This window comes from Podarcis filfolensis (assembly GCF_964270895.1).
Source record: "Podarcis filfolensis genome assembly, chromosome: 5".
Lineage (NCBI taxonomy): Eukaryota > Metazoa > Chordata > Lepidosauria > Squamata > Lacertidae > Podarcis > Podarcis filfolensis.
The window spans coordinates 8,986,681-9,014,552 of record NC_139608.1 but is presented as its reverse complement, the minus strand read 5'-3'; the positions used below and the strand labels follow the sequence as shown (position 1 = coordinate 9,014,552).

At 42.4% G+C, this 27,872-nt stretch overlaps 1 protein-coding gene and 1 long non-coding RNA gene across 3 annotated transcripts; one reads left to right on the top strand and one right to left on the bottom strand.

Moving 5' to 3' along the window:
- Positions 1-822: 822 nt before the first annotated feature.
- On the bottom strand, positions 823-24,773 carry MCCC1 (methylcrotonyl-CoA carboxylase subunit 1). Its single transcript, XM_083612816.1, has 19 exons — positions 24,519-24,773; positions 21,467-21,513; positions 20,827-20,966; positions 19,835-19,930; positions 17,976-18,097; positions 17,063-17,210; positions 15,188-15,309; positions 13,750-13,861; positions 12,627-12,708; positions 10,919-11,046; positions 9,870-10,053; positions 9,542-9,651; positions 9,049-9,265; positions 8,706-8,792; positions 7,045-7,094; positions 6,553-6,690; positions 5,609-5,716; positions 3,303-3,374; positions 823-1,059 (listed from the first exon to the last, which is right to left on the bottom strand). The coding sequence occupies exons 1-19, from the start codon at positions 24,581-24,583 to the stop codon at positions 940-942; spliced, it is 2,148 nt and encodes a 715-aa protein (XP_083468942.1). The 5' UTR covers positions 24,584-24,773; the 3' UTR covers positions 823-939.
- Positions 24,774-24,778: 5 nt separating this feature from the next.
- On the top strand, positions 24,779-27,498 carry LOC310762285. Of its 2 annotated transcripts, none has more exons than XR_014547924.1 (2): positions 24,779-24,885; positions 27,392-27,498. It is a non-coding gene; the product is annotated as an uncharacterized lncRNA (long non-coding RNA). The 2 variants fall into 2 exon arrangements; XR_014547925.1 differs by lacking the exon at positions 24,779-24,885 and adding an exon at positions 24,917-25,034.
- The last annotated feature ends 374 nt before the right edge of the window (positions 27,499-27,872 follow it).

Below are 27,872 nucleotides of genomic sequence, written 5' to 3'. Positions count from 1 at the left end.
CTAGCCTAGCTAAATTAAACTGCATTTACATGGAACACACTCAGCTGTGCAAACAGTGAAAAGACTGCACTTTTACTAACAAGTGTCTTTCTTTCGACCTACGTGTTCAGAGTGCTCTGTCAGTGTACATCACAACCAGCTAGCCATTATGTGACATGTACCATAGAATCATAAAATTGTAGAGTTGGCAGGGACCCCAAGGATCATCCAGTCCAACCCCCTGCAATGCAGGAATGTCAACTAAAGCATCCATGGCAGATGGCCATCCCTCTGCCTTAAAACCTCCAATGAAGCAGAGTCCAGTCTCCCAATGATGCATCCTTACCACTCATTGACTACAGCATCCCGTGGTGCCTTGCTCGTCTGAATGAGCCATTACAAATTCCTTCAACAGCCAGAACTTTCACATCACCCATTGTCAACTTGGAGGCAGTCCCCCCTCCCTTTCAGATGTGTAATCACTCCAACTGTGTGTGTGTGTGTGTGTCTGAATGACCACAGTTAAATATGCAATAACAATTTATATAATTATTATTTATACCCCGCCTATCTGGCTGGTAATCATCACTGTCTGTACTTCTCTCCAATTTAGTGACCTCACTGCTTATAATTCCATCCCAACCTGGCGCAAAGCGCCCACAACTCAGAATAACACTTCCTGTGCCTCCTCCCAAACAAATGGGCTGCAGCCCATGAAAGTGATAAATGTGTTAAGTCTTTAAGGGGCCACAAAACTCTGCCATTTTTGCATCAGTTGTTGAGTAACCAAGTGAAGCACAGAATTTGGAGGCAGTCTAAAGTTGTGATGCGAAACTATTCAAATTATTATAATAGCATTTTATTAGTAATAATTAAATTAATAAAATATAAAGATGTTTTCTTGAGGAATAAAAAAGAATCAGGAAAAAATCAAAAGGCATCACCGACATTCACCAGGGATTATTCAGATTCAGAGTCTTCTTCCACTAACTCAACTAGTGGAGCATGTCTGTTGGCCTGTGATCCTTCCTGGTAATGAATCTTCTTAATTATTCCCGCCTTTGGAGCCCGTATGGTATGCTGCAGAGAAAGAAGTATACATTAGCTAAACAATCACTGTTTCTCTATTTAAAACTTCAAGTTGGCACCATCAGTTGTACAAATAAGAGCTATATATTAGGGCACCTCATTTAAAATATGCAGATCATCTATAAGCCAATACAGTGGTATCTCTGGTTATGTACTTAATTCGTTCCGGAGGTCCGTTTTAACCTGAAACTGTTCTTAACCTGAAGCACCACTTTAGCTAATGGTGCCTCCTGCTGCTGCCGCGCCGCCGGAGCACGATTTCTGTTCTCATCCTGAAGCAAAGTTCTTAACCCAAGGTACTATTTCTGGGTTAGTGGAGTCTGTAACCTGAAGCGTATGTAACCTGAAGCGTATGTAACCTGAGGTACCACTGTACAGGATTCCTGTGCAGACATTATACCAAAAACCCATGGTTCAGGGCTCAAACGAAAGAATGCTGATTTACTGAACAGAAATTTTAATTTTTATCGATACAGATAAATATCCAAGTACAACAATGGATGCAGAAATGTTAAGGTAGGGGGGCAGGGAGAGCTACCTAGCGTCGGTATTGGATTCCTCTATTCCATCCCAACAAATAAGAACATATCACTTTGCTTTTAGGTAACCTTATCACAGCAACAGTTAAAGCTTTCCCAGTAGTAATGTATGGAAGTGAGAGCTGGACCATAAAGAAGGCTGATCGCTGAAAAATTGATGCTTTTGAATTATGGTGCTGGAGAAAACTCTTGAAAGATCAAACCTATCCATTCTTAAGGAAATCAGCCCTGAGTGCTCACTGCAAGGACAGATCCTGAAGCTGAGACTCCAATACTTTGGCCACCTCATGAGAAGAGAAGACTCCCTGGAAAAGACCCTGATGCTGGGAAAGATTGAGGGCACAAGGAGAAGGGGACGACAGAGGATGAGATGGTTGGACAGTGATCTCGAAGCTACCAGCATGAGTTTGACCAAACTGCGGGAAGCAGTGGAAGACAGGAGTCCTGGCGTGCTCTAGTCCATGGGGTCATGAAGAGTCAGACATGACCAAACCACTAAACAACAACAATCACAGCAACAATTATCTGCAGAGTACGATGGGTCAGAGTGGGAAGTTAACCCTTTCCGTGCGAACGATGGTTATCTATTGCACTGTGATGCATCAGAGCTATGGCGCATCCTCCCATCAGCCAATCAGGTGATCACACTGTCTGCTGGGGAGGAAGTGGTACCCAGACTCAGCCGAGGTTCTCGTTCCTCCCAAACAGACCGGTGCCATGATAGCACTGCTCCCAGGGCACTTTTATCACAGCACTGATCGTTGTCCTACAAATTTCACAGATTTATACCTGTAAAAGCATATTACGAATTATATTCTATTGAAGACCACATTTTAATTACTTTGGCAGAGGTGGCTGGGACATTGGCCAAAGTTCTGGTAGGATGCTGAAGGTTCTATCACCTGGCCCTCCATGAACTGCATCTACCTGCCCTAGATTTTGTCTTTTTCTCCCCTGCTCCAAACCTTTAAGGCTAGACTGAGTGCTTAAGAGGATATTTTTGGTTTTTGGCTTTAGAAATTAAGTGTGTGTCATGCAAGGCTATATCAAAATGATGGGTCAAAAGCTCGCACATGATATAATGCTTGAGGAAAAGGGTCACTTAGCATCAAGTTACGATTTCTACTATTTCTGACACGGCACCACTTTTGTTTACACAATGCCCTACAACAGTGCCTAACAATAGTTCAGTGCGCAAGGTGGAATCCAGCATTAATTAATAAGGCAAACTGAGCCAGTTTGTTTGAGGTTATTATTAAGGAACCCAGCAAGGCCAAAACACAGTTATAAATGTATATCCTGCAACAGTTTAGATTAATTACTAGGAGCGTTATGAAGAAAAAATGCAGTGGTTTTTAGAGAGATTCTTTGCTTGTTGGAATTTGTATAGCACCAAGCCTTGGATAGAAGAGAAATGCTTAAATGGCAGGGGGTGGGGGGCGAGGGATCATTTTTCTAAAATATAAAGAATATTCCAGCATGCAAACGCAATGGAAGATTTGCTCCTGGGAATCATTAGGACAGTTTGTTACAGCTAGAAATCACTCGTGCCAATAAAACCAGCACAATCCTTAAACAACTAGTCGGTTAACATACTATGCCTGCAACATTTAAGGCACACTTTATATGATGTGCTAATAAACCCAAACCAAATCCCTCTTGCCTTCTCCATGATTAAAATGTCATGATACTCACCTCCATTTTCATAGCTATCATAACCATCAGCGGGTCTCCGACTTGGACTTTATCACCAGCTTTCACAAACACCTAACAAATTGAAAAGCGAGTGAGAAGCCAGGTGTCACGTTCCTCCTATACAAATATAGTGCTTCTCTCCAAGTTCACAGAAAGCAATAAAGAGGACAAAAGATTCCTTGTGCGAGGATGAAGAATGGCAATCTTTTTCTAAGTTTACCTTTGCAGCTGGTTTCTCCAACATGGTGACATTTTAAAAGTGCACCTATGAAAATGTGCACCCAAAAATATAATTTGTTCATGTGAACATTTATCACCACGTATGTATTATAGAGGCATATGGACTAGGGAGGGATGACTGGTCATGGCTCTTGCTATATATGTATGTTCCAGACTGGTGTTTTATTGCAGGTGTGTTCTGCAATATATTCTTGACATAGTAAGAGTGTATTAATGATGGATTTATTCTGCTTTAGTTGTTCTGCTTTGCTTCGCCAATGCGACCACATCATCGCTGTCCGGAGGGGCAATAGTGCAATGAAAGTGGGACAAAAAAACACCCCCGGAATATTTGTGGTTACAGGATTTCAGCAGGACACTACAGTATATGCACTGACTGGACATGAAGCTGTATGAGCATCCCGAAATATTGAAAATTGGGATCATGTATGACCACCCTGACGGCATCGTGAGTGCATATCATCATGCATGTGCAATTAAAAAAAAAGTCCAGAGGAGCCCCCAGTTGCAAGTAAATCCACACCATGAATAACAGGCTGTAAGAATTAGAGAACATGAAATCACCTGCCATCTTTGTTTATGAGTCATACTTAATGCCTGGCCCTTCATGGAATAGTCTCAGGGCAAGTTACAAAAATGCCACTATTAAAACAAGTACAAATAATAATAATAATAATATCATAAACTAAAGCCACAAAGCAAACTGATGAACAAAGCAGCAGCACAGAACAGCAATGCAGCCTAGAGGGTTTATAATGTTTGACAGCAGATGATGTGGACCAAGGAGCTTGTGGTGGACTTCAGGAGACAGAAGAGCAATATCCAGCCACTTTTGATTGATGGGGTCTGTGTGGAGAGGGTAACAACGTTCAGATTTTTGGGCATTGAATTACAAGAGGATCTGTCCTGGAGTGTCAACACAAGGGGGCTTGTGAAGAAGGCGCAGCAGAGACTGTACTTTTTGAGAATTCTAAGGAAAAACCATCTTCCGCAGAAACTGCTGCTTGCCTTATATCACTGTGCTCACTTATGGCTTATGTGTGTGGTACGGAAGCTGTACTACCCAGGACAGGATGGGGTTGTGCAGAGTTGTTAAGGCAGCAGAGAGCATTGTTGGCTGCCCACTCTCCACCTTAGAGCAGATTTATGCCACAAGGTGCCATAGGAAGGCACTGGACATAGTAAAAGATCCATCGCATCCTGGTCACTGTCTCTTCGAGCTCCTGCCGTCGGGACGGAGATACAGGACGATGAAGACAAGAACAGCTTCTTCTCCAGAGCGATCTCGGCCCTGAATGGGAAGCCTGGACTTTGAAAGTCATCTAATCTTCCTTGCTGTACTATACTGTATTGTTTTAATTAGTGTTTTTATGGAGCAGTCAAGTAATTTCGTTGTCCCTGAGAGGGGGCAATGACAATAAAGATATTATTATTATTATTATTAACAGCTAGTTGTGAGGACAAAGAGATTACAGTCAGATGGCAATGAAGAAGGAAGACAGCTGAGAAATCCTTTTCAAGGGAGTCCCAGGAACTTTACTTGAGGAACTCAAATGAGCTTCAGTGAGAAGATCCATAGCAATGAACAAGCTTCCTTGAACGTAATCTTGTCTTCAATTCCCCTACGTGTCTTCCATACAAGCATGGGAGACTGGTGTGTTCCTGGCCATATTCTCAGTTCACATGGGGGGGGGTGAGGAGACTCAAAAGATCTGCTAATTGCTTTGCATGAAGTGTGAACATGCCCCAGAATTTGCCGCAATTCCTCAAGATTCTTCAGCAGAGGAGCTTAAAGGAAGCAGCTAGTTGCAAAGTAAGCAGCAACCTACTGAAGGCAACCACACTCTACAGTAAGGAAGGATGATAAGTAACCAGGAGTGAATGGCATGTGCGAACAGTCCCTGCAGGACACATCAATGCATCACCTTTGGTACAAAAGGGCAATGCGCCTCATATATTTATTTATTTCATAAAATTCATGTGCCAATTGTTTTTAAAAACCTGTAAAGCAGTTTACAAAGAGAAAAGGCTCTGCCACACCCACACACAGATCCCTCCAGAATTACCTTTTCTATTGTCCCGGTCATGGGGGCCACAGCCCCACCCTGATCTCCAACTGAACCCACTCCGGATAAATACTTTGGCACAGGAAGACCAATCTGCTCACTACCTTCCTGGAGAAAATAAAAATACACCACGAACAGATGAGCGCAACAACACTTTTTACAGCTGGTACAAACCTATATTTTCCACATCCTGAAATGACAGGTGTAACTAGGATGGACATTAAACACTTGATTTATTGACAAGGAGTTTACATGATGTTCACTAAGAGAACCATTTTAATTCCCTTTAATCACTTTTTACTGAAAAAGCAGCCTTCTGAGACCACCAACAGAATATTCCTTCTTATAAAGGAGGTTGTCAATGTAATTCAGAAAACACCAAGGTAATTTGTTACCTTATTTTGAATTTACTTCCCAAGCCTACTTAGACTTAACTTACTTCCAAGATGTAGCAATAACAATAATGTATGAAAAGGATGCGAGTCTAAGCCAACACATATTTTGGAAATGATATAAAGCATGAACATGAATGGGCTGGATTAAAAATGTGTAATTCCTCATGAATACATTTCAAATATTGCAGCCCTGATTACACAGACATCTAGTCATTTAGGATATTCTTTTAAATTTTAAGATCCATGCCCCAACTCCCCATCCTTATGACTTAAAGATGTGAGGCATTTAGCTTTACAAGCCAATTTATTCACTGAACAGTTCAGTATTGACTAATTAGCCTTAGCTACTAATTAAAGCTATGAATTTTCAAGTGTCACAAGAATATTATGGGCTGCTTACATAAAGGTTTAGAGTCATACATTCAGTCCCTGTTCTCCCAAATGTAAATAGATGGATCCAGATCTATAATTGTTTCCCTTTTTTAAAAAAAACACTCATTTTCCTGGCTGTTAATTTATTCTCCAGATAAATCAAGTGGAAAATATTACCGGTGAGAAGAGGTGAATGGCGTCGCCCAAAATTACCACCTTGGATTTATGAACAACTCCGTTTACTGAACATCTTATGCAATCCAAATCACCATCACTCGAAAGATCTCCAGAAACATGGAAAGATTTATTCTGTATCTGAAATACAATTACATAGCATCATACAATTGCAGAGTTGGAAGGTATCCTGAGGGTCATCTAGGCCACCCTCTTGCAATGCAGGAATACAGGATTTTAACTCCCTGGTCCATGTACTGCTTTTGAGGAAATAAGCTTGGGAGATGGATAGATCATGCTGCATTCCAAGGATGGATGAGAGGAGAAACTTCAAGGCTCACCAATATGAAAAAAGGCACCCATATGCCCCTTAAAAACTCTCTCCTATTTGTCTCAGTCCACAGAGATGGGATTGGGTCAAATACATATAGGCCACAAAGGATTTGCAAAAAACTACACAGAAAAAGTAACTCAAATTACATAGAGGATGTTTACCTGCATGCCATATGATCCATCACGATTGTAGGTTACGGTCATATTCACTTCTGTTAGAAAATAAAGATTTAAATTACTTCCAAGTGGGGTTTTTTGTGGGGGTTTTTTTAGGGGAGAGGAGGAATTAAAACCCAAAAATAATGCACATCCAATTGAGCTGCACCACTTTGAAGTCGCTCACCTCCTCTCCATTTATCTTTATTTTTAAAATTTGTATGCCACTTATCCGTTGAAAGCTCTAAGTAGTTTCACCTCCACTCTCTCTCCCCATTCTTCACAAGTGTGGGCTCCTTGTTCCCTTCGTCATCTTCCACCTTCTGCCATACTGTACCGCTACAGTGATTCACAATTAAACTAACGTGAGGCTGCCCTTGCACCTGATTCAGAAGTGGCTGAAAAGTACAAAATGTAGCTGCTAGGTTGCTCAGTAGGAGACACAGCTTTACACATAGAGTGGTACCTCGAGTTACAAACGCTTCAGGTTACAAACTCTGCTAACCTGGAAGAGTTAAATCGAGTTGAGAACTTTGCCCCAGGATGAGAACGGAAATCATGTGCTGGCGGCACAGCAGCCCCAAGAGGCCCCATTAGGAAAGCACACCTCTAGTTAAGAACAGTTTCAGGTTAAGAACGGACCTCCGGAATAAATTAAGTTCATAACTAGAGGTACCACTGTATTAGATATGCACTGGCTACCTGTCAGCTACCGAGCCATGATCAATGTTTTGTTGTTAGCAGTTAAAGCCCTAAACAGCTTAGGACTAGGCTACCTAGAAGGCCACATTCCCCAATACAAGCCAAGCTGATCTTTAAGAACTTCTGAGAAGTCACTGCCAGTTGCAGATGACCACTTGGTGTCAGTGCAGAAGCAGGCCTTCTAGGGCTCAGTCTCGAATTGTGGCCCCTTGCAAGTGTGCAAAAAAGCAACTGCATGCCATTTTGCAAAAAAGCAACTGCATGCCATCAATTTTTAGGATGCAACTGCATCCTGAAATGTATCGTTTTAAGAGAGGGGTCGTGGTTCAGATGTGCTGCTTAGACAACTGAGTTCTTTTTGCATGTCAGGGCAGGGAAGGGTGTTGGAGAACTTCCTTTCTTTTCAGAAACTTTAGAGAAATAGAATGTGAAACTTGAGTAGTTTTCATGGGAAATAGCTTTCTGTGCATAAATGACTATGTGCCTGTCTTTGCATGTGTTAAGGGTGTGTGACTGTGCATGGGTCTGGCCCCCATCCGACACTGAAACATATATGTAGCCTCCCAACAGCTTTCCAGCAGGGTGAAGCAGCCCTTAGCACAAAAAAGGTCTCCCACAAAATACTAAAATCCCTCAGTATTATACCTAGGGCACATCTAATCCTATGTAAGCATGCAGTAGTGGCAAGGCCTGCTTCCCGAAGTGTTGAGAATGTTGAACAGCATGAACAAAACAGGTCTTTGCAAAAACAACCAAGAAATATGGGGCAGCTCTGATGAAAGTAACAAAGAAAACAAAAAGCCATGCTTGCAGTTTAAGTACATGCCAAGTGATCTATATAAATCAATCCAATGTATATAAAAAGCATTTTGAATTATTGTACTATTCTATGTCTCTTTGTCCTCCTCAGCTATAGAATAAAGATTGCCACTCAAATTCTCGGCATTCAGAACTAAGTCACTTACTATTTTCACCATCTAAAAGAGTCAGGTTTCTAACGTAAGGTATATTTATTCTTCTTCCACTGCTGGATGCAAATGGAGAGAACTTATCTGGAATATAAAAAATGGAGGGAGAAAGATTCAGTTATTGCTCCACTGAAATGAATGGGGGAGCTCTTTCAAGCAGAGAATTCTGCTTGTAAGCAATTATAGGATCTGGAAAATTGTTGCTTATGAATGTGAAACAAATAAATAAAAGAAAGAGAGGGAGGGGGAGAGAGGAGGAGGGAGGGAGAGTAGACACACACGGCACATTCTTCCCTGTAACAGAAAGGATTCTAAAAAGCCAAAGATGCCTCAAGCCTACCTCCTGATTGCATTCTGAAAGTGTCGGTCACAATTTTCTCCCTCAGTATGAGTCCAAGTGCTGCCTGGCATAAGGCCACTTCAGATATTGCCTCTTTGGGTGGAAATAGCTCATCGTAATGTTGTGGGATAAAATTGGTGTGAACATTTCCAGCCTCAAACTCCGGGTGGCCTGAGAGGTCTAGCAAGAAATCAACATTGGTGCTTAGCCCTACAATCTGCCGAGGGAAAGGGAACAAAGAAAGCACACTAGGTGAAGGCAAGCCATTTGCCGCAGTCACGTGCTCCAACAGGCATAGTCACAGATGATGGGAGATGAGGTCCAAGAACATCCGGAAGGCCACAGGTCTCCCTCCCCTACTTTATCAGAGAGGACCAGTGGTTGGTCAGGGCAACACAAAATGTTTAGGGGTACACGTACCCCTGCGTGCTCCCAGAGGAAAAGCACTGGATAGGACCCAAACTTTATAAATCATAATGCCGTCTGTACTTACATTATATTGCCGAAGGCAGTATCTTAATTTCCTTAACGCTGCTTGACGATCCTCTGCCCAAACGACTAACTTGGCAATCATTGGGTCATAGTATATAGAAACCTCATCCCCTGAAATAGGAAGAGTTGGGGAAGCAATTTGCCAGAATGAGTAACTTAAAAAGGAGTCAGTTCGTACCCCGTTATTTCCTTTAGTCAGGTATGGAAAACCTGGTCAAGGCAAAGGGTAGACTAGTAAACCATCCCCTTTGCTTTTGAAAGTACGATCGCACCCTTAAAGCGAAAAGAATGTTCCTGAAACTAATTTGCAGCAAGGAGGTTCAGTTTACCTTGTCTTACCCCGGTTTCTATCCTGGTGCAACTGTCAGAGGGTGGTGTAGACAAATGCAATAAGGGTCCAGCCCCCGGCATGAAGTTGTTGTTTGGATCTTCGGCATAGATCCTAGCTTCAAAAGCATGTCCATTAAGAGAGATCTCTTCCTGAGCCAAAGGAATCTTCTCCCCTGAAGCAACCTGTAAAGAAAAAGAGTTTTGCTTTTTCTACAGGATTGAGAATAGTGTCTTTGGACTGTGAGGGTATCAAGGAATCACAGAAAAATCGTGCAGCAAAATTTGAGTAGTAGAAATCCTTGAGGTATTTGAGATTTAGGGTTTACACTGCACAAAAAAAAAGAGGCTTCTTGTGCCTTTGACAGCTGTACAGCAGACAGAAAAGAAGGTTGGCAATTCCTGCTTTAAACTCTCATTCACAAACCACCTACAGAGCTACAGATTGAATTCTATAATACCTGCAACTAGCTAATCCTTCCCATTTTTAATTCTCATGTCAGACTGTAGCAAACGTTGTGTGGGAAAGCACTCACACAGTGGAATAACTTGAAGCAAGTCTATCCCAGATCCTTGTTCACGTTTTTGCCAATTATTTTTATTGGTTTTCCAGATCTCAACCCAATTATACAAAATATTTCCCAATTAATACAATTTTGTTCAAGTGACTTCCCATGTGCCGTTCTTGATGCATCCTTAACTTCTAATATTACTGCATTTACATACTCTCATTCAATGCCCAATTTAGCATCAGCCCCGGCAGAAAGAGTGAGAATTCACTGTCCCAAGGAGAAACTTTCCCACGCTCCTGGTAAAAAGCAATGCTTGGCTTCAAATGGAGGCACAGGCAGAGCATCTTACTGGCATGCACAAAGTCCCTGGTTCAATCCCCACCACCTTCAGGTAGGCTTGGGAATGCCCACAGTCTGAAACTCTATAGAGAGCTTCCGCCAATAAGCACTGACAATTCTGAATTAGAAGGACCAAGGGTCTGGCTCAGTCTAAGTCAGCTTCCTATGTTCCTATGGATGCTGCCCTCATAAGCCCTTACCTTAAGTTGCCACTCTACCAAGTCTGTCCCAGTGATCATTTCAGTAACTGGGTGCTCCACTTGCAGCCTGGTGTTCATCTCCATGAAATAGAAATTATGTTCACTATCCATAATAAATTCCACTGTTCCTGAAATATTTAAGATTGGTACATTTAATAGCGGTGGAAATGCTTTCTCTAAACAAAGTCCCACTGATCCACAGAGTTTGCTGTCTGTTGTCGATATGAAGCATCTTAACTATATTTTTAAAAACCTGATCCAAAACCACAGCTTGGAAACCCTCCAGGAAGTATAACACCCTAATCCAGTGGAAATATTTCTCAATCAAATGCAGCCTTAAACCTGTCCAGATTCTGGCTTAATGTGACCACACAAACATGCCGGCTTCAGAAGAGAAGTTTGCAGTCACTTTGGGCTTTTGGGAACAGTGCAGGACAGCCAAAGTTTGGCACAGCATGCCTTTCAAACCATAACCTGCAACCATAGGACAAACCATAGGACAAGTTTTAGCTACAGATCGTGATTAAGGAGAAGAGATCTCAACCACGAGCCTGGCTTTGAATGACACGCTAAGTCAAACCTGGCCTTAGCTGCTGCACTGCACTGACTTAAAAACCCCTGGGAGAGCAAAGTAGTTGTGATATCCTCCTTTAAAGGCAGCACATTTCTATTAAGTCATGCTTTGCCTTAGAATAATGTGCAATTCGGCCAGTGGCTGGCTGAGCTTCCCTTATTCTGGACAGAAGCAGTGAGGCAGAACATTATTATTATCGAACATTATTATTATCCCAATCGAATATTAAAAACACAATACAGCATTAAACATTAAAAACTTCCCTAAACAGGGCTGCCTTCAGATGTCTTTTAAAAGTAGGATACAGTGGTACCTTGGGTTAAGTACTTAATTCGTTCCGGAGGTCCGTTCTTAACCTGAAACTGTTCTTAACCTGAAGCACCACTTTAGCTAATGGGGCCTCCTGCTGCCACCTGCACGATTTCTGTTCTCATCCTGAAGCAAAGTTCTTAACCCGAGGTACTATTTCTGGGTTAGCGGAGTCTGTAACCTGAAGCATATGTAACCTGAAGCGTATGTAACCCGAGATACCACTGTAGTTGCTTATTTCCTTGACATCCGATGGGAGGGCGTTCCACAGCGCGGGCAACACTACTGAGAAGGCCCTCTGCCTGGTACCCGGTAACCTCACTTGTTGCAGTGAGGGAACGACCAGAAGGCCCTCGGCAATGGATCTCAGTGTCCGGGCTGAACATCCCAGGAAAATAAAAGTACAAGGTGCAGGGAATTATGAAGCGCATGAAAAGAAAGCCAAAAGGCAGGAGACTGAGAGGGGAAAGGCAACAAGGAATGAAAGGGCAGATAGAAAGGGAACACACAGCCAAGAGCCACAAAGATAAAGATGAGTGACCTTTACATATTCACTTAAAATAGCTAGCTAAATCTTTGGCTGCAGACTTCACGTCTAGATTGAAAAAATATATATATATACAGACAATATTATTCTGGGTGGTATTTTTTTAATCTTTCCTTTGCAGTTTAGAATTTTAACCACCCAAGTTAGAGCTAGAATCACTTTATAAACTCTACCGTTCCACTTAAGGCAGCCTTCCTCTAAACATGCCTCCCATATGGGTACGTAACTTCCAATATGAACCTAAATACAGCACTAAAAGGAAGTTAAGTTTGCAATACCTGCTCCAACATAGTTCACAGCTTTAGCTGCCCTGACAGCTGCCTCTCCAAGCTTTCTTCTTATTTCAGGCTTAATTCCTGGCTAAGAAGATGTTGAAATGATGTTACTACATTTATACCACATTTCTGTGCTTGTATGCAGGTATCATCTATCTGGGGGGAAACAGATTTTTAAAAAACCCCTCTTCTTTTCACATGCAGTTATTCAAGCCACATTTCATCTACATAAAATGAACCTCACAGAGAAGCTGTACCAGAACAGATCACCTAACTGTACTCTGATGATTTCAGAAACCTGTAAAGAAAAATATCCAGCCCCTTTAAATACAAGCATGTTGACGGAAGGCTTAACTTGTGTGCACAAATAAATAAAGTCTTCTGGAACCACATGCTGAACATAACCATCATCATCATCGACTTTTATTGCGCTAGCCATAGGCCATGGCATCATTCAGAAAAATAACAAAAGGAAAAACAGCAATTACCATAAAAATCATCAGGCACCACACATACAATATAAACCACGGTCACAACTACTAAGATTGTTTGTTGCATAAAACAGAATAGCAGAAGATTCTCTAGTAAAATGTGCCCAATTAAATATCCGAATCGCCTTTGCAGTTAATCGCTATTTTATCTAGTTCTTTCCTCCTGATCTTCTTAGCTGCCAACGCATAGAGTGCTACTTTATAAGTTACAAAGTCATCAGTAAGCTGAACATAATAGAGACATGGTCAAACCAATGAGGCATCACCAGTATAAAACACATTTCAGGAATAGCTTAAAATACCCCAGATAAACTAACAGAAAATTCCAGAAAAAGTAGCTTCTCTAGTAGCTTCAGAAGTGTGTGCATGTGCTATACAGTTTAGAAACAGGATACTGGGGTAGATAGCATGATTTCCAAACTCAATGTGGTTAAAAAACAACAACAAAAAACCACACACAAAATCCCATGTTAGAAGTGTTTGGGTGTCTCTGAAACTAGTATTATATTCTGCAAAAAATAATAATATATACCAAGAAGCCATTGGTATCACATGTGAAAACAAGAAATATGTTAATAAACCAAAAAAGGCACTTACATCTATTTCAATCACCTTTTCAGAAACTAGTCACTCACCCCTGGAGCTTCTTCAATAATTTTCTGATGTCTTCTCTGTACACTACAATCTCTTTCAAACAGATAAACTGCATTGCCATGCTGGTCTCCAAATACCTGAACTTCTACATGCCTGTTTCAGGTGTAAAAATTAACAAATAAAGGTTCATTATTCCATCACAGTAGTCTGTGCCACTTCAAGACAACTAGCACAACCTATCATATATTAAAGATAATCTTATTTTTCAGTATTGGAAACAATGTAAACTTCAGGAAGATCAGTGTTTTCTCCTACCCTTCATCATACTTAAAATAACTTTAAACATGCTAATCTCTAACATCATATTCTAGGAAAAGGAAGGTCTGTGCACTTAAGCAAACATTTATCAAAAGCACACTTTTGTTTTTAAATAGTAGTAAGTTATTGGAGAGATCTAGAATTCAAACAGCAATTCAGAACAAGGTCAATGTGTCTGATGTTTGCAATATCACAAACTAGGTCTTGACTCGTTACCTTGTGCTAAAAACCCTAAATGAACGGAAGGATCAGAAAGACAACCAAGCATGTGATCTGCATTGTAGTAAACTGTTATCCTGGAACTTAAAGTGCCCCATTTAGGAAGTTTTGATAGCAAGCTACACTTTGCACTGTCACAACTATATATGTCTATAGGGCCAGAATATATTCCAGAATAATTATCACTAATATATTGGAATCAATACTCCACACTTAGGAATGCATTTTCACACATTATCAGATAAAAAGTATACACATATAAATAAACTATTATTGCCTGCTTTTTCAGTGTATGTAAGTTTTGTTCTCACAACTGTTATCTTGACGGACCTGTGATTTGCAATTACTTTAAGGGGGCTTCACAATTGTTAACACGGATTAGAGAGATCACTATAACCCTGAAATATTTTATACTGTAGTGAAGACTACTGTAGCATGCACCATACAACCCAGCAATATGGCTTCTAAATAGATAGTCATTGCTACTATTAAAATATACAGTACTATACATTGTGGTCTGCAAGTAACTTGAAGTGGGAAAAAGTGGTAAGAGAAAGAGGTTTGGGGGGTGGGTGAGATAGCTGCATCTCTTACTATCATAAATTCTTCACCCAGCAAGGGGGGGTCAGTGCCATGTCCCAAGAGCTCGAGGGAAATAGTCTATCAGGCATCTTCAGTTTCCCTTGCTCAACACCCCAACAGCCACCCAAGCTTTGATCTCCCTCCAGCAAGGGCTGGATTTTCCAGGGCAGCAGGAGTGCTGTGCACCTGCCAAATGTCCTGAACATGCTTTTCTGAGATTTGGGGAGGGGGTGGTGCAAATTCACTGCTGATGCTTCACCTGCCGTAGGATGCACACTCAGAGACACCCCCCATCAATTCTCCTACTTTTGTTCTACAAACTCATTAAAGGGATTACAAGCAGATGGATGGTTTGGTTACCGTGGATTATCTACAAATTTCTCTATCAACATGGCATCATCGTTGAAAGACTTCTTGGCTTCTCTCCTGGCTGATTCCAATTGTTCCTTAAACTCCTTTTCGGAAAGAGCAATTCTCATGCCCTACGGTGTGATAAAACCAGTATATTAGAATAATACTGAGCAAAAATTAGTGAGTGAAAAACAATAGGATGTCCCAAATCCTTTTTTGCTAGGTTGGTTTACAATATGGATGCATCACTCACGCAAGTACTAACTTTGAATCAGCTACTGTTCAGGTGCCACTGAGCACATAACATATAGTTGCAGTAACTTTGAGGAGGGACCAAACTGGCAACCACTGTCTCACGCTTTCCTGTTAGGTGCATTACCGCCATGGTCAAAACATGCATTATGGCGAAGTTGTATGAAACCAAGTAATTCAGCCTTGGAGAAGGCTGATTGCCAAAAAATTGATGCTTTTGAATTATGGTGCTGGAGGAGACTCTTGAGAGTCCCATGGACTGCAAGAAGATCAAACCTATCCATTCTGAAGGAAATCAGCCCTGAGTGCTCACTGGAAGGATAGATCCTGAAGCTGAGGCTCCAATACTTTGACAACCTCATGAGAAGAGAAGACTCCCTGGAAAAGACCCTGATGCTGGGAAAGATTGGGGGCACAAGGAGAAGGGAACGACAGAGGATGAGATGGTTGGACAGTGTTCTCAAAGCTACTAACGTGAGTTTGACCAAACTGCGGGAGGCAGTGGAAGACAGGAGTGCCTGGCGTGCTCCAGTCCATGGGGTCACGAAGTCGGACATGACTAAATGACTAAACAACAACAACAAGCCCTGGTGCTAATGGAGAGATGACAGCTAGCAATTTAAATAAGGATAAAAGACAACTGAGGCCCACATGCAAATGTTGCAACATGGAGTGCTCTGGCTCATGCTTTCACCAGTCAGCTAGTCATCATGTCTTTTCCAGGACACGCCATTCCTGCGCCTCCCTGGTTTTCTGTTTCTGTCCCCCTGTCAGCATTCTGTGCCCACTGAGCAGCCATAGTCCTCATTAGGCAGCTTCTGAAGTCCTGTTGCATGCTTGCCCCTGCCCCAAAACCCTTTAAAAGTAAAGGGACCCCTGACCATTAGGTCCAGTCGTGGCCGACTCTGGGGTGGCAGCGCTCATCTTGCTTTATTGGCCGAGGGAGCCGGCGTACAGCTTCCGGGTCATGTGGCCAGCATGACTAAGCGCTTCTGGCGAACCAGAGCAGAGCACAGAAACGCCGTTTACCTTCCCGCTGGAGCAGTACCTATTTATCTACTTGCACTTTGACGTGCTTTCGAACTGCTAGGTTGGCAGGAGCAGGGACCGAGCAACGGGAGCTCACCCCATCGCAGGGATTCGAACCACCGACCTTCTGATCGGCAAGCCCTAGGCTCTGTGGTTTAACCCACAGCGCCACCCGTGTCCCTTTAGGTTCCCCCCCAATGAGGGTTTTATTTTTATTTTTTTGTATTCCTGCAAACCTGAATATGAATGGTGCTGTTTGATTACATAGATTCTCACAAAGAGGTTGAGTTCACTATTAATGCACAGCAGGACTGACTATTCTGTGGTGCTCTAGATGTGGCTGAACCTGCTCCCATCATCCTTAACCACTGACCATGCCAGCTGCAGCTGGTGGGAGTTGTGGTCTAGCAACATCTGGAGGACCACAGATTAGCCACCCTTGGCATATAGGATAACTTTGTAGTGTGACCAGGGTCCAAGATGTCAGGCTGGCACAGTGATTGGCACATTACATCTTAAGCATTCATTTACTGGAGCTGAAGATCTTTGCTCTGTTCTGTTTGTACAGTAGATCAGCTGAGGATCAAATTCCTTTGCCCTTACCTTTCCTCCACCTCCACGAACTGCTTTGATCATGACTGGATACCCTATTCTTCTGGCTTCCTCTTCCAAGCAATTGTCAGACTGATCTTCACCATGGTAACCTTCGACAACAGGAACCCCAGCAGCAGACATGATAGCTTTGGAAGTGCTTCAAAAGAATATTTTTCAATACTCAGTGGCAATGTCAGTGAGGGCTTCTCGTTACACATCTCATCGTCTGCATTTTATTCCCACAATCTAGGACTGCTTCAAACATTACAATTTTCACATGCAGAAAGGAACTGTATTCCATGCCATGTATGCATGCTGGGAAGCCACAAGGGGGCAAACTAGAACTTGCCGGTATGTGAACATGCAGCATATAAAATGCTTATCTGATCAGCCCATGAGATTTAAAACACAGTTTTAGCACATGGGAAATTCCTGTCTGTTTTATTTTTCTTTGGAGTTCCTCCCACAACTCTACGAGGGCTAAATTCAAAAAGCACAAATTTTATGCTTGAATAAGAATACTGCCATGTCACACTCTGAAACCTGATTCTAGTCTTGCTCTACAGCCTTGTACACAGTCAAATTTCCTTCCATGCTGAGGTTCACCATATCGCTTTGTGGTCATTCCCACAAACCAGTGAAAATGCTGTAGGCTTAATTCATTGCACATACAGAAGAGGGGATGGGGGAGCCCAAACACAAGGCTATATTAACAGCCTTGCCCAAACTGGGTAACCTCCAGACACTCTAGACTACAACTCCCATCAGCTGCAGCAGCTGGGGCTGATGGGAATTGTAGTCCAAAACTTCTGGCGAGCACTAGGTTGGTAAAGCACCATCACAGTCAGACCCAAAACCATCTTAACCATTATAGTAAACATCCCTGTATAAAAAGGTTTAGCCGTGAAGCAAAACAGAGTACCTCTTAATGCCCATATCTCTGATGGCAGATGAAGGAGGACCTATAAAAATGATTCCTTCTTTGTTGCAGAGCTCTGCAAACTCTGTGTTTTCTGACAGGAAGCCATAGCCTGGATGGATAGCCTAAAACAGGAAGTATCAAGGGCATATTGTATGAGACTGGCAGGTCTCACAGTGCCCTGCATGAGCTTTCCCTCAATTAACTATTTCAGAAGCTGCACAGAGCCCCAAATGCAGTGACCTAATATCTGAAGGATATTGTTCATCAGAAGGAAATTCTGATGCTCCACAGTCTGCCTTGGTTTCTTGTAGCTTTCTTTGAAAGTCAGTAAGGAACGTAGAATCAAGTTCTAGGCTTGGATACTGGAAATACCGTTTTATTAACTGCTTATGGCAGGCATAGGCAAACTCAACCCTCCAGATGTTTTGGGGCTACAACTCCCATCATCCCTGACCGCTGGTCCTATTAGCTAGGGATGATGGGAGTTGTAGTCCCAAAACATCTGGAGGGCCGAGTTTGCCTATGCCTGTGGCTTATGGCACACGAAGTTCTATACTATTATATCTAATGCACAAATTTTCATTTGCTTCAGTTAGCACATGTTGCGTCATTGAAGTGTGACCAGGACGCTGGATGCAACTACTAAGCTCTGCCCAAGCGCAGAACACCGCAGGAGCATCAGCAGTGCTGCAAGAACACAGCCTTCCCTAGCTCATCTTTATGGGAAATGACCACAGCTCAATGCATGTGGAATAACTTAGGTTCAGTTCCTGGCATCTCTCATTAGAATGTGGTAGGAAAGTCCTTTGCCTGGAGAGCTGCTGGTGGTCAAAGCAGACAATGCTGAGTTGGATGGAGAAGAAATCTGATCTGGTATAAAGCAGATCCCTATGTAGCTAAAGCCCTAATAATTAATTTGAACCATTTGTTTACAGCATTCTCCACCAAACGGGCATTCAAAGCAGCAAAATAAAACAACAAACCTATGAAATAAACACACAATCCATGTTTTCTATTTTCTGTTTTAAAAAGCTAGACATACAACCTTACAAACTTAAAATGAAAGCTAAAATACCAGCAAATGTATAAACAAACAAAACCAACTGGAATATCAGAGTCAAAAGAAAATAGCAATGTTTTAGCTGAATGGGAAAGCTCATGATTAAGATTAGAGGATGAGACTCAAAATCTCAGGAATGTGGATTCCAGCCTCACGTTGGGCAAAATATTCCTGCATTGCAGGGGATTGGATTAGATGGCCCTTGGGGTCCCTTCCAACTCTACAATTCTAGGATTCTGGGATTCTATTATTCTAAGATATCCTTGGCTTCTGGTGGAAAACACTAAGGAGGGAGTCAGATGGCCCTCAGGTGGAAGCAAATTCCACAATGTGTGTGCCATCACGAATAAAGTCCCGTCCCATATCCTCACCAACTTCCCCTCAGCAACGCGCAAGGCATTATGAAGCAGGGCCTCTCCTGCTGATTTAGGTACACAAGGAGGAGCACACTCCCTGTAAAGAACACACTCCCTGTAAAGTTCAGATGAGCCACACAAGTAGCTTTAGTGGAGAAAGGCAAACGCGAACAGGAGTGCAACCCCTAATGTCTTGTGGGGGATCCAAGGAAAATTATCTGATTTAAAGTGAAGTTCATGTCTTTCTAACTGTCGAAATGATGCATGTAGGACTCCACATTTACCATGTTGAGAATCTCTTCAACAGAACTCTGTGCTCCTAAGTTGCTCCTAAGGCCTTGACTGCCCCGGAAAACTCAATACTGAATAGCATCCAGAGTTGACATCTATTTAAAAATACATGTATAAGCAGGTTGAATGAAGAAGTGAATTATAATACATACGTGCGCTGCTGACTTTTTGGCCACCTGCATTATCTTTTCCATGGACAGGTAACTTTGCTGAGATGGTGCTGGGCCAATGAAATACGCTTCATCTGCCTGTAATGAAATAAAGGGACCTGTGTTTACATTATTATTTGGCTACATTTCAGACAATTGCAGAACAGCTAATTTTAGAGCTACATTCCAAAACACCTTTGAGGGGGGCCTTAAACAGCAGAACAGCAATTGAATCAGAATTTATAGACTACTTTGAGTTCCACTGAGTATACAGAGACTTATACATAAGAATCTGTGTAGGTCTGAAAATTTTAAAGAAAGAGCCCTTAACTTGAGTCTGCAATATAATTAAGAATAAATCTGTATATTGGCTTTCCAACATATTCCAGGGAACTGGAATAAGGCTAGATACAAATAAAGCAAGACTGAGTCATTAGTTTCCAGATGTGGAAATGTTTGCATTAATTACTACAGTCGTACCTTGGAAGTTGAACGGAATCCGTTCCGGAAGTCCATTCGACTTCCAAAAATGTTCGGAAACCAAAGCACGGATTCTGATTGGCTGCAGGAAGCTCCTGCAGCCAATTGGAAGCTGCAGAAGCCCCATTGGATGTTCGGCTTCCAAAAATAGTTTGCAAACTGGAACACTCACTTCCGGGTTTGCGGCATTTGGGAGCCAAATGGTTTGAGAACTAAGCTGTTTGAAAACCAAGGTATGACTGCACAAGCATTTTCTGTTTCTTCCAAGTTCAGTTGTCCCTTTCTTTTAAAAGAAAAGATGTCACTTCAATTTACAATTGGAAAGCTGACGTCTACAAACTCTGGGGAACAAATCTGCCACATGGAGGGGAGAAGGCAGAGCAGACAACCCAGTTTCATATGGAACAACAATCTGACTCAGTTTAAATCAGCTTTGCATGTTCAACTTAATTCCGCTTCTTCACAATTGTTTTCAGGGTTGGCCCCTTACATGTTTTAACGAATGTGTGTTTTACCATTGCTACATGCATTGAATTCCTGTCAGCATCACTGTAAACGGCCACAGATTTCACTCCCATCTTTCTGGCAGTCCGCATCACTCGGCATGCTATTTCACCTCTGTTTGCCACAAGGACTTTCTCAATATTCCTTTGTCCTGTTTGTTTGTTTTAAAAAAGGAGAAAGTAAGTTTCAAAAGTGTTAAACCATGATTGTTACTGCTAACAGTAACACAACTTCATTCCCATTATTATTTTTAACATGTCTTCCACATCATGAATAAAAGCTTCTTCGCTTAAGGAAGTGGGTGCTTACAGAGGTGGGGTTTTTTGTGTGAGATGGGTGCTCCTCGTGCATGCAAGTTTTTTGCAGCATCAACACAATATGGTTACCATCGAAATGTCAGCTTGTGTATTTCTCCCATTTAATCTGGATTTACTGTTTCTAGAGGAAATCTCAATACGTAAAGAAACACTGTTGCCATCTACCTGCTTGCTAAACTTCAGCAAGCTCTTTGCAAATAAAACTTTCAGATGCAAGCACCCAGGGTGAGCATTTATTTTTTTAAAAAAGCAGAGCTGATGCTCTGAACATTAAATACACATTTAACATTAAATACATTTTTTTTCTGTAAATACAATAATCTAAACAGTTCACCTTTTGCAGAAGAGTATTTTCTGACTCTTGCTGTCCAGATCCATTTTCTGTAAGAGGGAAACATAATAGTATAAAACAAAAGTAGAAATTTAGCCGACTGAGCTATACCTGGGGTGGAAATAAAATGCTGGATACAATTGTTAAGGGTAGAGGAACCCAATAAGAAAAAAAAATCCTGACTGATCTATAACAATTCCTTTTGCAGTTGAGCTACTACATGGTAACAACAGATCTGAAGAACATAGCTGTGTGAATGCAGCACTTAAAATGTACACTTGGCCATATCTACATGGCTGAGAACAAGACATAGAGGAAGTGTCAGGTGTGGTTCCATGTAAGTTAAGTGTAAAGTAATGGACATAGGGACAACCCTAACTTCACCTATGTGCTGATGGGGTTGTCTGAACTGATGGTAACTAACCGAAAGAGAAATCTTGGGAGTCAACAGAAATGTCAGCTCAGTATACAGCATCAAGTATGAAATTCCAGGCTAGGAAGCAAATCATCATCATCATCATCATCAACTTTATACCCTGCCCATCTGGCTAGGTTTCCCCAGGACAGAGAACAAGACAGTCAGTGTTGAATTGCCTTTTCTGTGGTGAGGCCAGATTTGGAAAGACTGTTTATGCCATCTCAAAAAGTATGCCTGATGTTTTATGAAGCTGAGGCTCCAATACTTTGGCCACCTCATGAGAAGAGAAGACTCCCTGGAAAAGACCCTGATGTTGGGAAAGATTGAGGGCACAAGGAGAAGGGGACGACAGCGGATGAGACGGTTGGACAGTGTTCTTGAAGCTACAAACATGAGTCTGACCAAACTGCGGGAGACAGTGGAAGACAGGAGTGCCTGGCGTGCTCTGGTCCAGGGGGTCACGAAGAGTCGGACACGACTAAACAACTAAACAACAACAAATGACTTCAATTAGAAGCACAGGGAGCTGCCTTATCAAATGTCTGAAAGCCAGTGATGGGGCTTGTCCCACCAAGCTTGGTTGCAATATTGTCTCACCTACGGGGTGCAGCTACTTAGGTCCTTGTCCAACTACACCCCTGCCTAGTTGTTTTGAATTCATATGTTACTGGACCGGCCATCCCAGGGCAAAATCCCACACCCCCTCAACAATTTCCACAAATACGAGCCATTCGGGGTGTCTGGTTCCTTCCAGCAAGCAGGTAGCTTTAAAAGAAGTTCAGACCAATTCACAGAGGATAAGGTTATAAGTGGCTATTAGCCACAATAGCTACCTTCTGCCTCCACTGCTGGAGACAGTAAACCTCTGACCGATTGCTGGGAATGGCAGGTGTGAAGAGCGCTGTTGTGCTCATGTTGCTTGTGGGCTTCTCATAGGCACCTGGCTGGCTACTGTAAGGACACAATGGTGGGACTGGATGGGCCTCTGGCCTGATCCCACAAAAGCTCCCCCACTGTGTCCTTGAAGAGTATATAGAATCATGGAATTGTAGAGTGGGAAGGGACCACCAAGGGTCCTGTAGTCCAGCCCCCTGCAATGCAGGAATTTGCTTGGCTCTCTTTACAGATGACGGGAACTGTTTACCCATGCCGATCCAGCAACCTAAGAGTACAGCCCTAAGGTCCATTTTGTCCAAACACCACCACCCTTCTTCCAGCTGCTCCATGCAGCTGTGCCATCCTCGTGCAACAGTTTCCCATGCAAGCCAGCCTCTGCAGACAAAAACACAAAAACTTAACCCACTTGTTGGCAGCAATGCTTTGTGGCATCGCCGGGACCCAATGGCGGAGCATGGTTTTCCACACGCAAACCGCTTATATCGCATAAGTAACACTGCCGCCACAAAGCAATGCTCTTCTATATTTTTTGCCAATTATTTTTTATTGATATTCCACAATTTTTAACAAATTGTCACCAAATGAAATACAAATTTAAAAGTTGACTTCCTGCCCACCCCAGATGTCCCCCTTCCTTTGCTGCTCCCAGTAAAATAACTTTTCCAACTATCATTTCAAAATACATTCATCCCTTCTCCCCCCTACACATCACCTGTTCAGTTACCAATTTCTGCTATGGCTTTTATACATTGTTATAACCCAGGCATAGGCAAACTTGGCCCTCCAGATGTTTTAAGACTACAATTCCCATCATCCCTGACCACTGGTCCTGTTAGCTAGGGATGATGGGAGTTGTAATCCCAAAAACATCTGGAGGACTCAGTTTGCCTATGCCTGTTATAACCTGTCCGCACAATAGTCAAGTAGGGTAAATCCTCTTCTATCTATCTATAGTAGTCGTTCATCAGTTTTCAAATATTTCCCTCCACTACTTCTTGAGTAACACTTTGCCTGAGAAAAACAGATCTTGCTTCCTTCCGGACAACATACACACATTCCTCCAATGCCCATTCAAGCTGCCAGCTGGTCAGGTGAAATCTGGCCCTGGCACACCTGTATTTATTTATTTCAAGATCTGGAAGATCTGAAGGAGCCAGAGCTACTTCTTATTAAATGCGAGCACTGTTTTCAGAATATTTGATGAACTATTGTATTTTATTATTTTGCTGGAAGCTGCCCAGAGTGGCTGGGGAAACCCAGGCAGATGGGCAGGGTATAAATAATAAATTATTATTATTGTTATTATTGTTATTGTTATTGTTATTATGAAGAGTTCCCATTCCCCTCGCACACAAACATAACCCCCCCCCAAATACCAACCCAGCAACTTTGTGGAAATTAACAGTGGAAGTATCCCTGCTCTACTCTGCCTCGGACGAAAGACATTGCGGGAGTGTCCTGCTTGTTATTGCGGATTGGAGGGTGGTATAAAAATGCACTCTGCACATGCTCAGAGGCGCCCTCTTCTCTGGGGCCGCCGAGCCCCGGGGTGAAGCCTCGTCCCTTTCCCTCAAGGAAAAAGCGGGGAGGGGGAGGGATGCTGCTGCTCAGCTTCCCCTCCGCCCCGCACCCACGACGAGGCCCCGAGGCGTCGGCCTTGCCCGTCCATTCCTGCAGGGCCTCCCTTCTTCCTCTCCCGCTCCGCGCCCCGTCCTCCCTGCCGGGCCCAGCCGCACTCACGGGCACTGCAGCCCCCGCAGGGCCTGGAGACGCCACTCCGCCGCCGCCAGAGCAGAGGCCGCCATGGCTGCTGAGAGGGAGGTGGGCTGGGCGGGGACGGGAGGCTGGGCCGCGGCGGCGGCGGCGGAGGGGCCTATCAGGAGGGCCCGGGAGGAGGCAGGGCATGGGCGGCTCCAGGAGGAGGAGGAGGAGGAGGAGGACGCGGGAAGTGGGAGCGCCCTTCTCCCGGCCGAGGGAACGAATTCTTCCGTTCCCGCCTCAGGTTGAGGCGGCGAAGGTGAAGGGCTGTAGTCTATCTGAGGGGGAAAGCAGAGAGCTGCTTGTGGCCACCTCAGAAACACGAACACTTGTTATTTGTCTGCAAGTGGTGTTTTTTAAATAATAATAATAATAATAATAATAATAATAATAATAATGTGAAATATATATATCTACAAGCGAGCCTTCTATGTAGAAGTTATAGTAAGAATAATATGAAACAACGCAAAACAACAAATAATGGGTCTTGGTCACCAGGTACAAAGCAAAATGAAGATGATGATAATTGTATTTATAACACATATAAATACCTGTCGGGGACTCGAGACAGCTCACAGATGAAAATAAGAACAGCTAAAATCGCGCATATATATAGAAATAGACATAATGTGTATAAGGCAGAAAATAAGGCAGCATAGATAGATAGATAGATAGATAGATAGATAGATAGTCATGATGTGTATAAAGCAGAAAATAATAGCAGCATGTTAAATCACCAAGCTGAAAAGATGAGTTACAGGGCAGGGTGGGGGTTCCTTCCAGTGATTGTTAACAAAAGAAAAATACTATAAGCTAGTCAGCATCAAACTATGTTTCCTGGTTTCCCCACACATCCCAGCCTTGTACAAGTTTATCGGTCAAAACCAAGTACGTACCCTGTTGTATCATTTGCGAAGAGTACAATTCCCGCAGTCTTCGGACGGAGGGCAGTGTATACATTTAATATTTTTAAAAATAAATTTTAAATTGGGCAGGCCGTTAATCTACCCGATTCCCCAGAAGCAAAGGAATGCAGAGGCAAGAGGACAACGGGCAGAAACGCAGAGCACTAGAAAGAAAAAGAAAGAAAGAGAATTAAAATATAGTTTATCAATATTTATTTGTGGCAACCTGTGCATTTTTTAAAATTTTTGGTGAAAAGAAATTTCTGTGCTTCTACTTATATAGGGGATATTTGGAGAATAGGAGTGTTTTTGCCTGGCGCCTAAATATATGCAACGAAGGCGCCAGATGAGCCTCCCTGGCGAGAGCATTGCAGAAACAGGAAAGCACCCTACTAGACAAGGTTTGCCCAAAATGCAAACCAACAAAAACCTTGCCAATTATCCCCATTCTGTAGGTGTGACTGAGTGTTCATGGATTGTTCCAAAGAGCCAGATCAAGTTCAATACAGATAGGTAGCCGTGTTGGTCTGCCATAGTCAAAACAAAAAATAAAAAATAAAAAAATTTTCCTTCCAGTAGCACCTTAAAGACCAACTAAGTTAGTTCTTGGTATGAGCTTTCGTGTGCATGCACACTTCTTCAGATACACTGAAACAGAAGTTGCCAGATCCTTCTATATAGTGAGAAGGTGGGGAGGGGTATTACTCAGAAGGGTGGTGGGAATGGGTGATTGGCAGATAGCTGTGATGAGCCTGTTGACGACTCTTAACGACTGCAATAGGTCTTACAGGAAAAAGCAAGGGGTGAGAAGGTGAAAAATGGCTTTGTCATGTATAATGAGATAAGAATCCAATGTCTTTGTTCAGACCAAGTCTCTCCATGGTTTTAAGTTTGGTAATGAGTTGCAATTCAGCAGCTTCTCTTTCCAGTCTATTTCTGAAATTCCTTTGTAGTAATACAGCTACTTTGAGATCTTGTATAGAATGTCCTGGGAGATTGAAGTGTTCTCCTACTGGTTTCTCTGTCTTGTGATTCTTGATGTCCGATTTATGTCCGTTTATTCTTTGGCGTAAGGTTTGGCCTGTTTGTCCAATATAGAGAGCTGAAGGACACTGTTGGCATTTGATGGCATATACAATGTTAGACGATGAGCAATTAAATAGTCCCGAGATGGTATGTGTGATGTTGTTGGGGCCAGTAATGGTGTTGTCCGGGTGTATGTGGCAGCAAAGTTGGCATCTGGGTTTATTGCAGGCTCTGGTGCCAGTGTCCGTGTTACGTCTGGTTGTAGTATTATTGTGGGTTAGGAGTTGTTTAAGATTGGGTGGCTGTCTGTAGGCAATGAAAGGTCTTCCTCCCAGAGCTTGAGAAAGAGAACTGTCATTGTCCAGGAGAGGTTGTAGATCTCTGATGATGCGTTGTACTGTTTTAACTTGGGAGCTGTATGTGATGACTAGAGGTGTTCTGTTATTTTCTTTTTTGGGTCTGTCTTGCAGCAAGTTCTCTCTGGGTATCTGTCTTGACAGTATTACTCCTTGGTGACTGGGTAATATGTGCTTCTGTACACTAGGTGGCAACCTATGTAATCATTTAGCAGTCTTGGAAAGCAATGCTGAGTTTTGTTGAAAAAGAGGTTGCTAAATAGCATTTAACATGTGTAGAAGTTACTTGTCTATTTAGATTAGAAAATAACAATATGCATCTTAATAATGTGAATCATCACAAGAATTTGTTCTTATTAAGCTTTAATTTTTTTAAAAAAGGCAGCGTTGTTGTTTTTAATGAGCCAATAAATGGGAGTTTTTACTGACATTAAGAGGACACATATTTTAGTGTGATTAGGAAACTATTTCCTATCTATGGGAATTAGTAGTCCTGTTCATGGGGCTGAATATTTGCATGCATGTAAAATGTCTCTAATGCCAAAATAAATTTGACGTATTGCTACAGGATTGGAGAATATTCTACCTTCAGAGAAAGTCGGGCTAAAGGAAAAGGACTCTACCAATTTTGGTAAGTATTTCTCTTATAAACAAAGAACAGTGTTTCAAGAATGACCTCTGAATCATGTTTTTGTCAAAATTATTGGCTCTGCTACTTAACCCAAAATCAGAAACAAACTGTATAATGCATTTATTATGCTTCAGTCAGACAAGAGTCACAGGACTGCTTTCTTTACCATACACTTAAGTGATAATTGATTAAGTACTGTGACACGCAATTTTGCCATGTATCTTCACAGCTAAGGAGCAAAAGCCTCAGCTTTTATTGAATTTACATCCTACCCTTCCTTCCATAGGAGCACTTGATGGCAATGTCAGGAGGCAGGGAGTTCCAAAGAGCAGCTGCTGCCACACTAAAATATCAATTTCTTACCCCTGTGGAATGAGTATTATGCGGCACCTGTAATTGTAAATAGCCACTCTCTGTT

Bases quoted from the DNA above. Each gene is read 5' to 3' on its own strand.
- MCCC1 (XM_083612816.1), bottom strand. From the start codon at position 24,583: ATGGCGGCCTCTGCTCTGGCGGCGGCGGAGTGGCGTCTCCAGGCCCTG. The intron at 5,717-6,552 runs GTAATATTTTCC...TATTTTCTCCAG, and splicing joins CCATTCACCTCTTCTCACCG to GAAGGTAGTGAGCAGATTGG. The intron at 3,375-5,608 runs GTAATTCTGGAG...TCAATTTGTTAG, and splicing joins TGACCGGGACAATAGAAAAG to GTGTTTGTGAAAGCTGGTGA.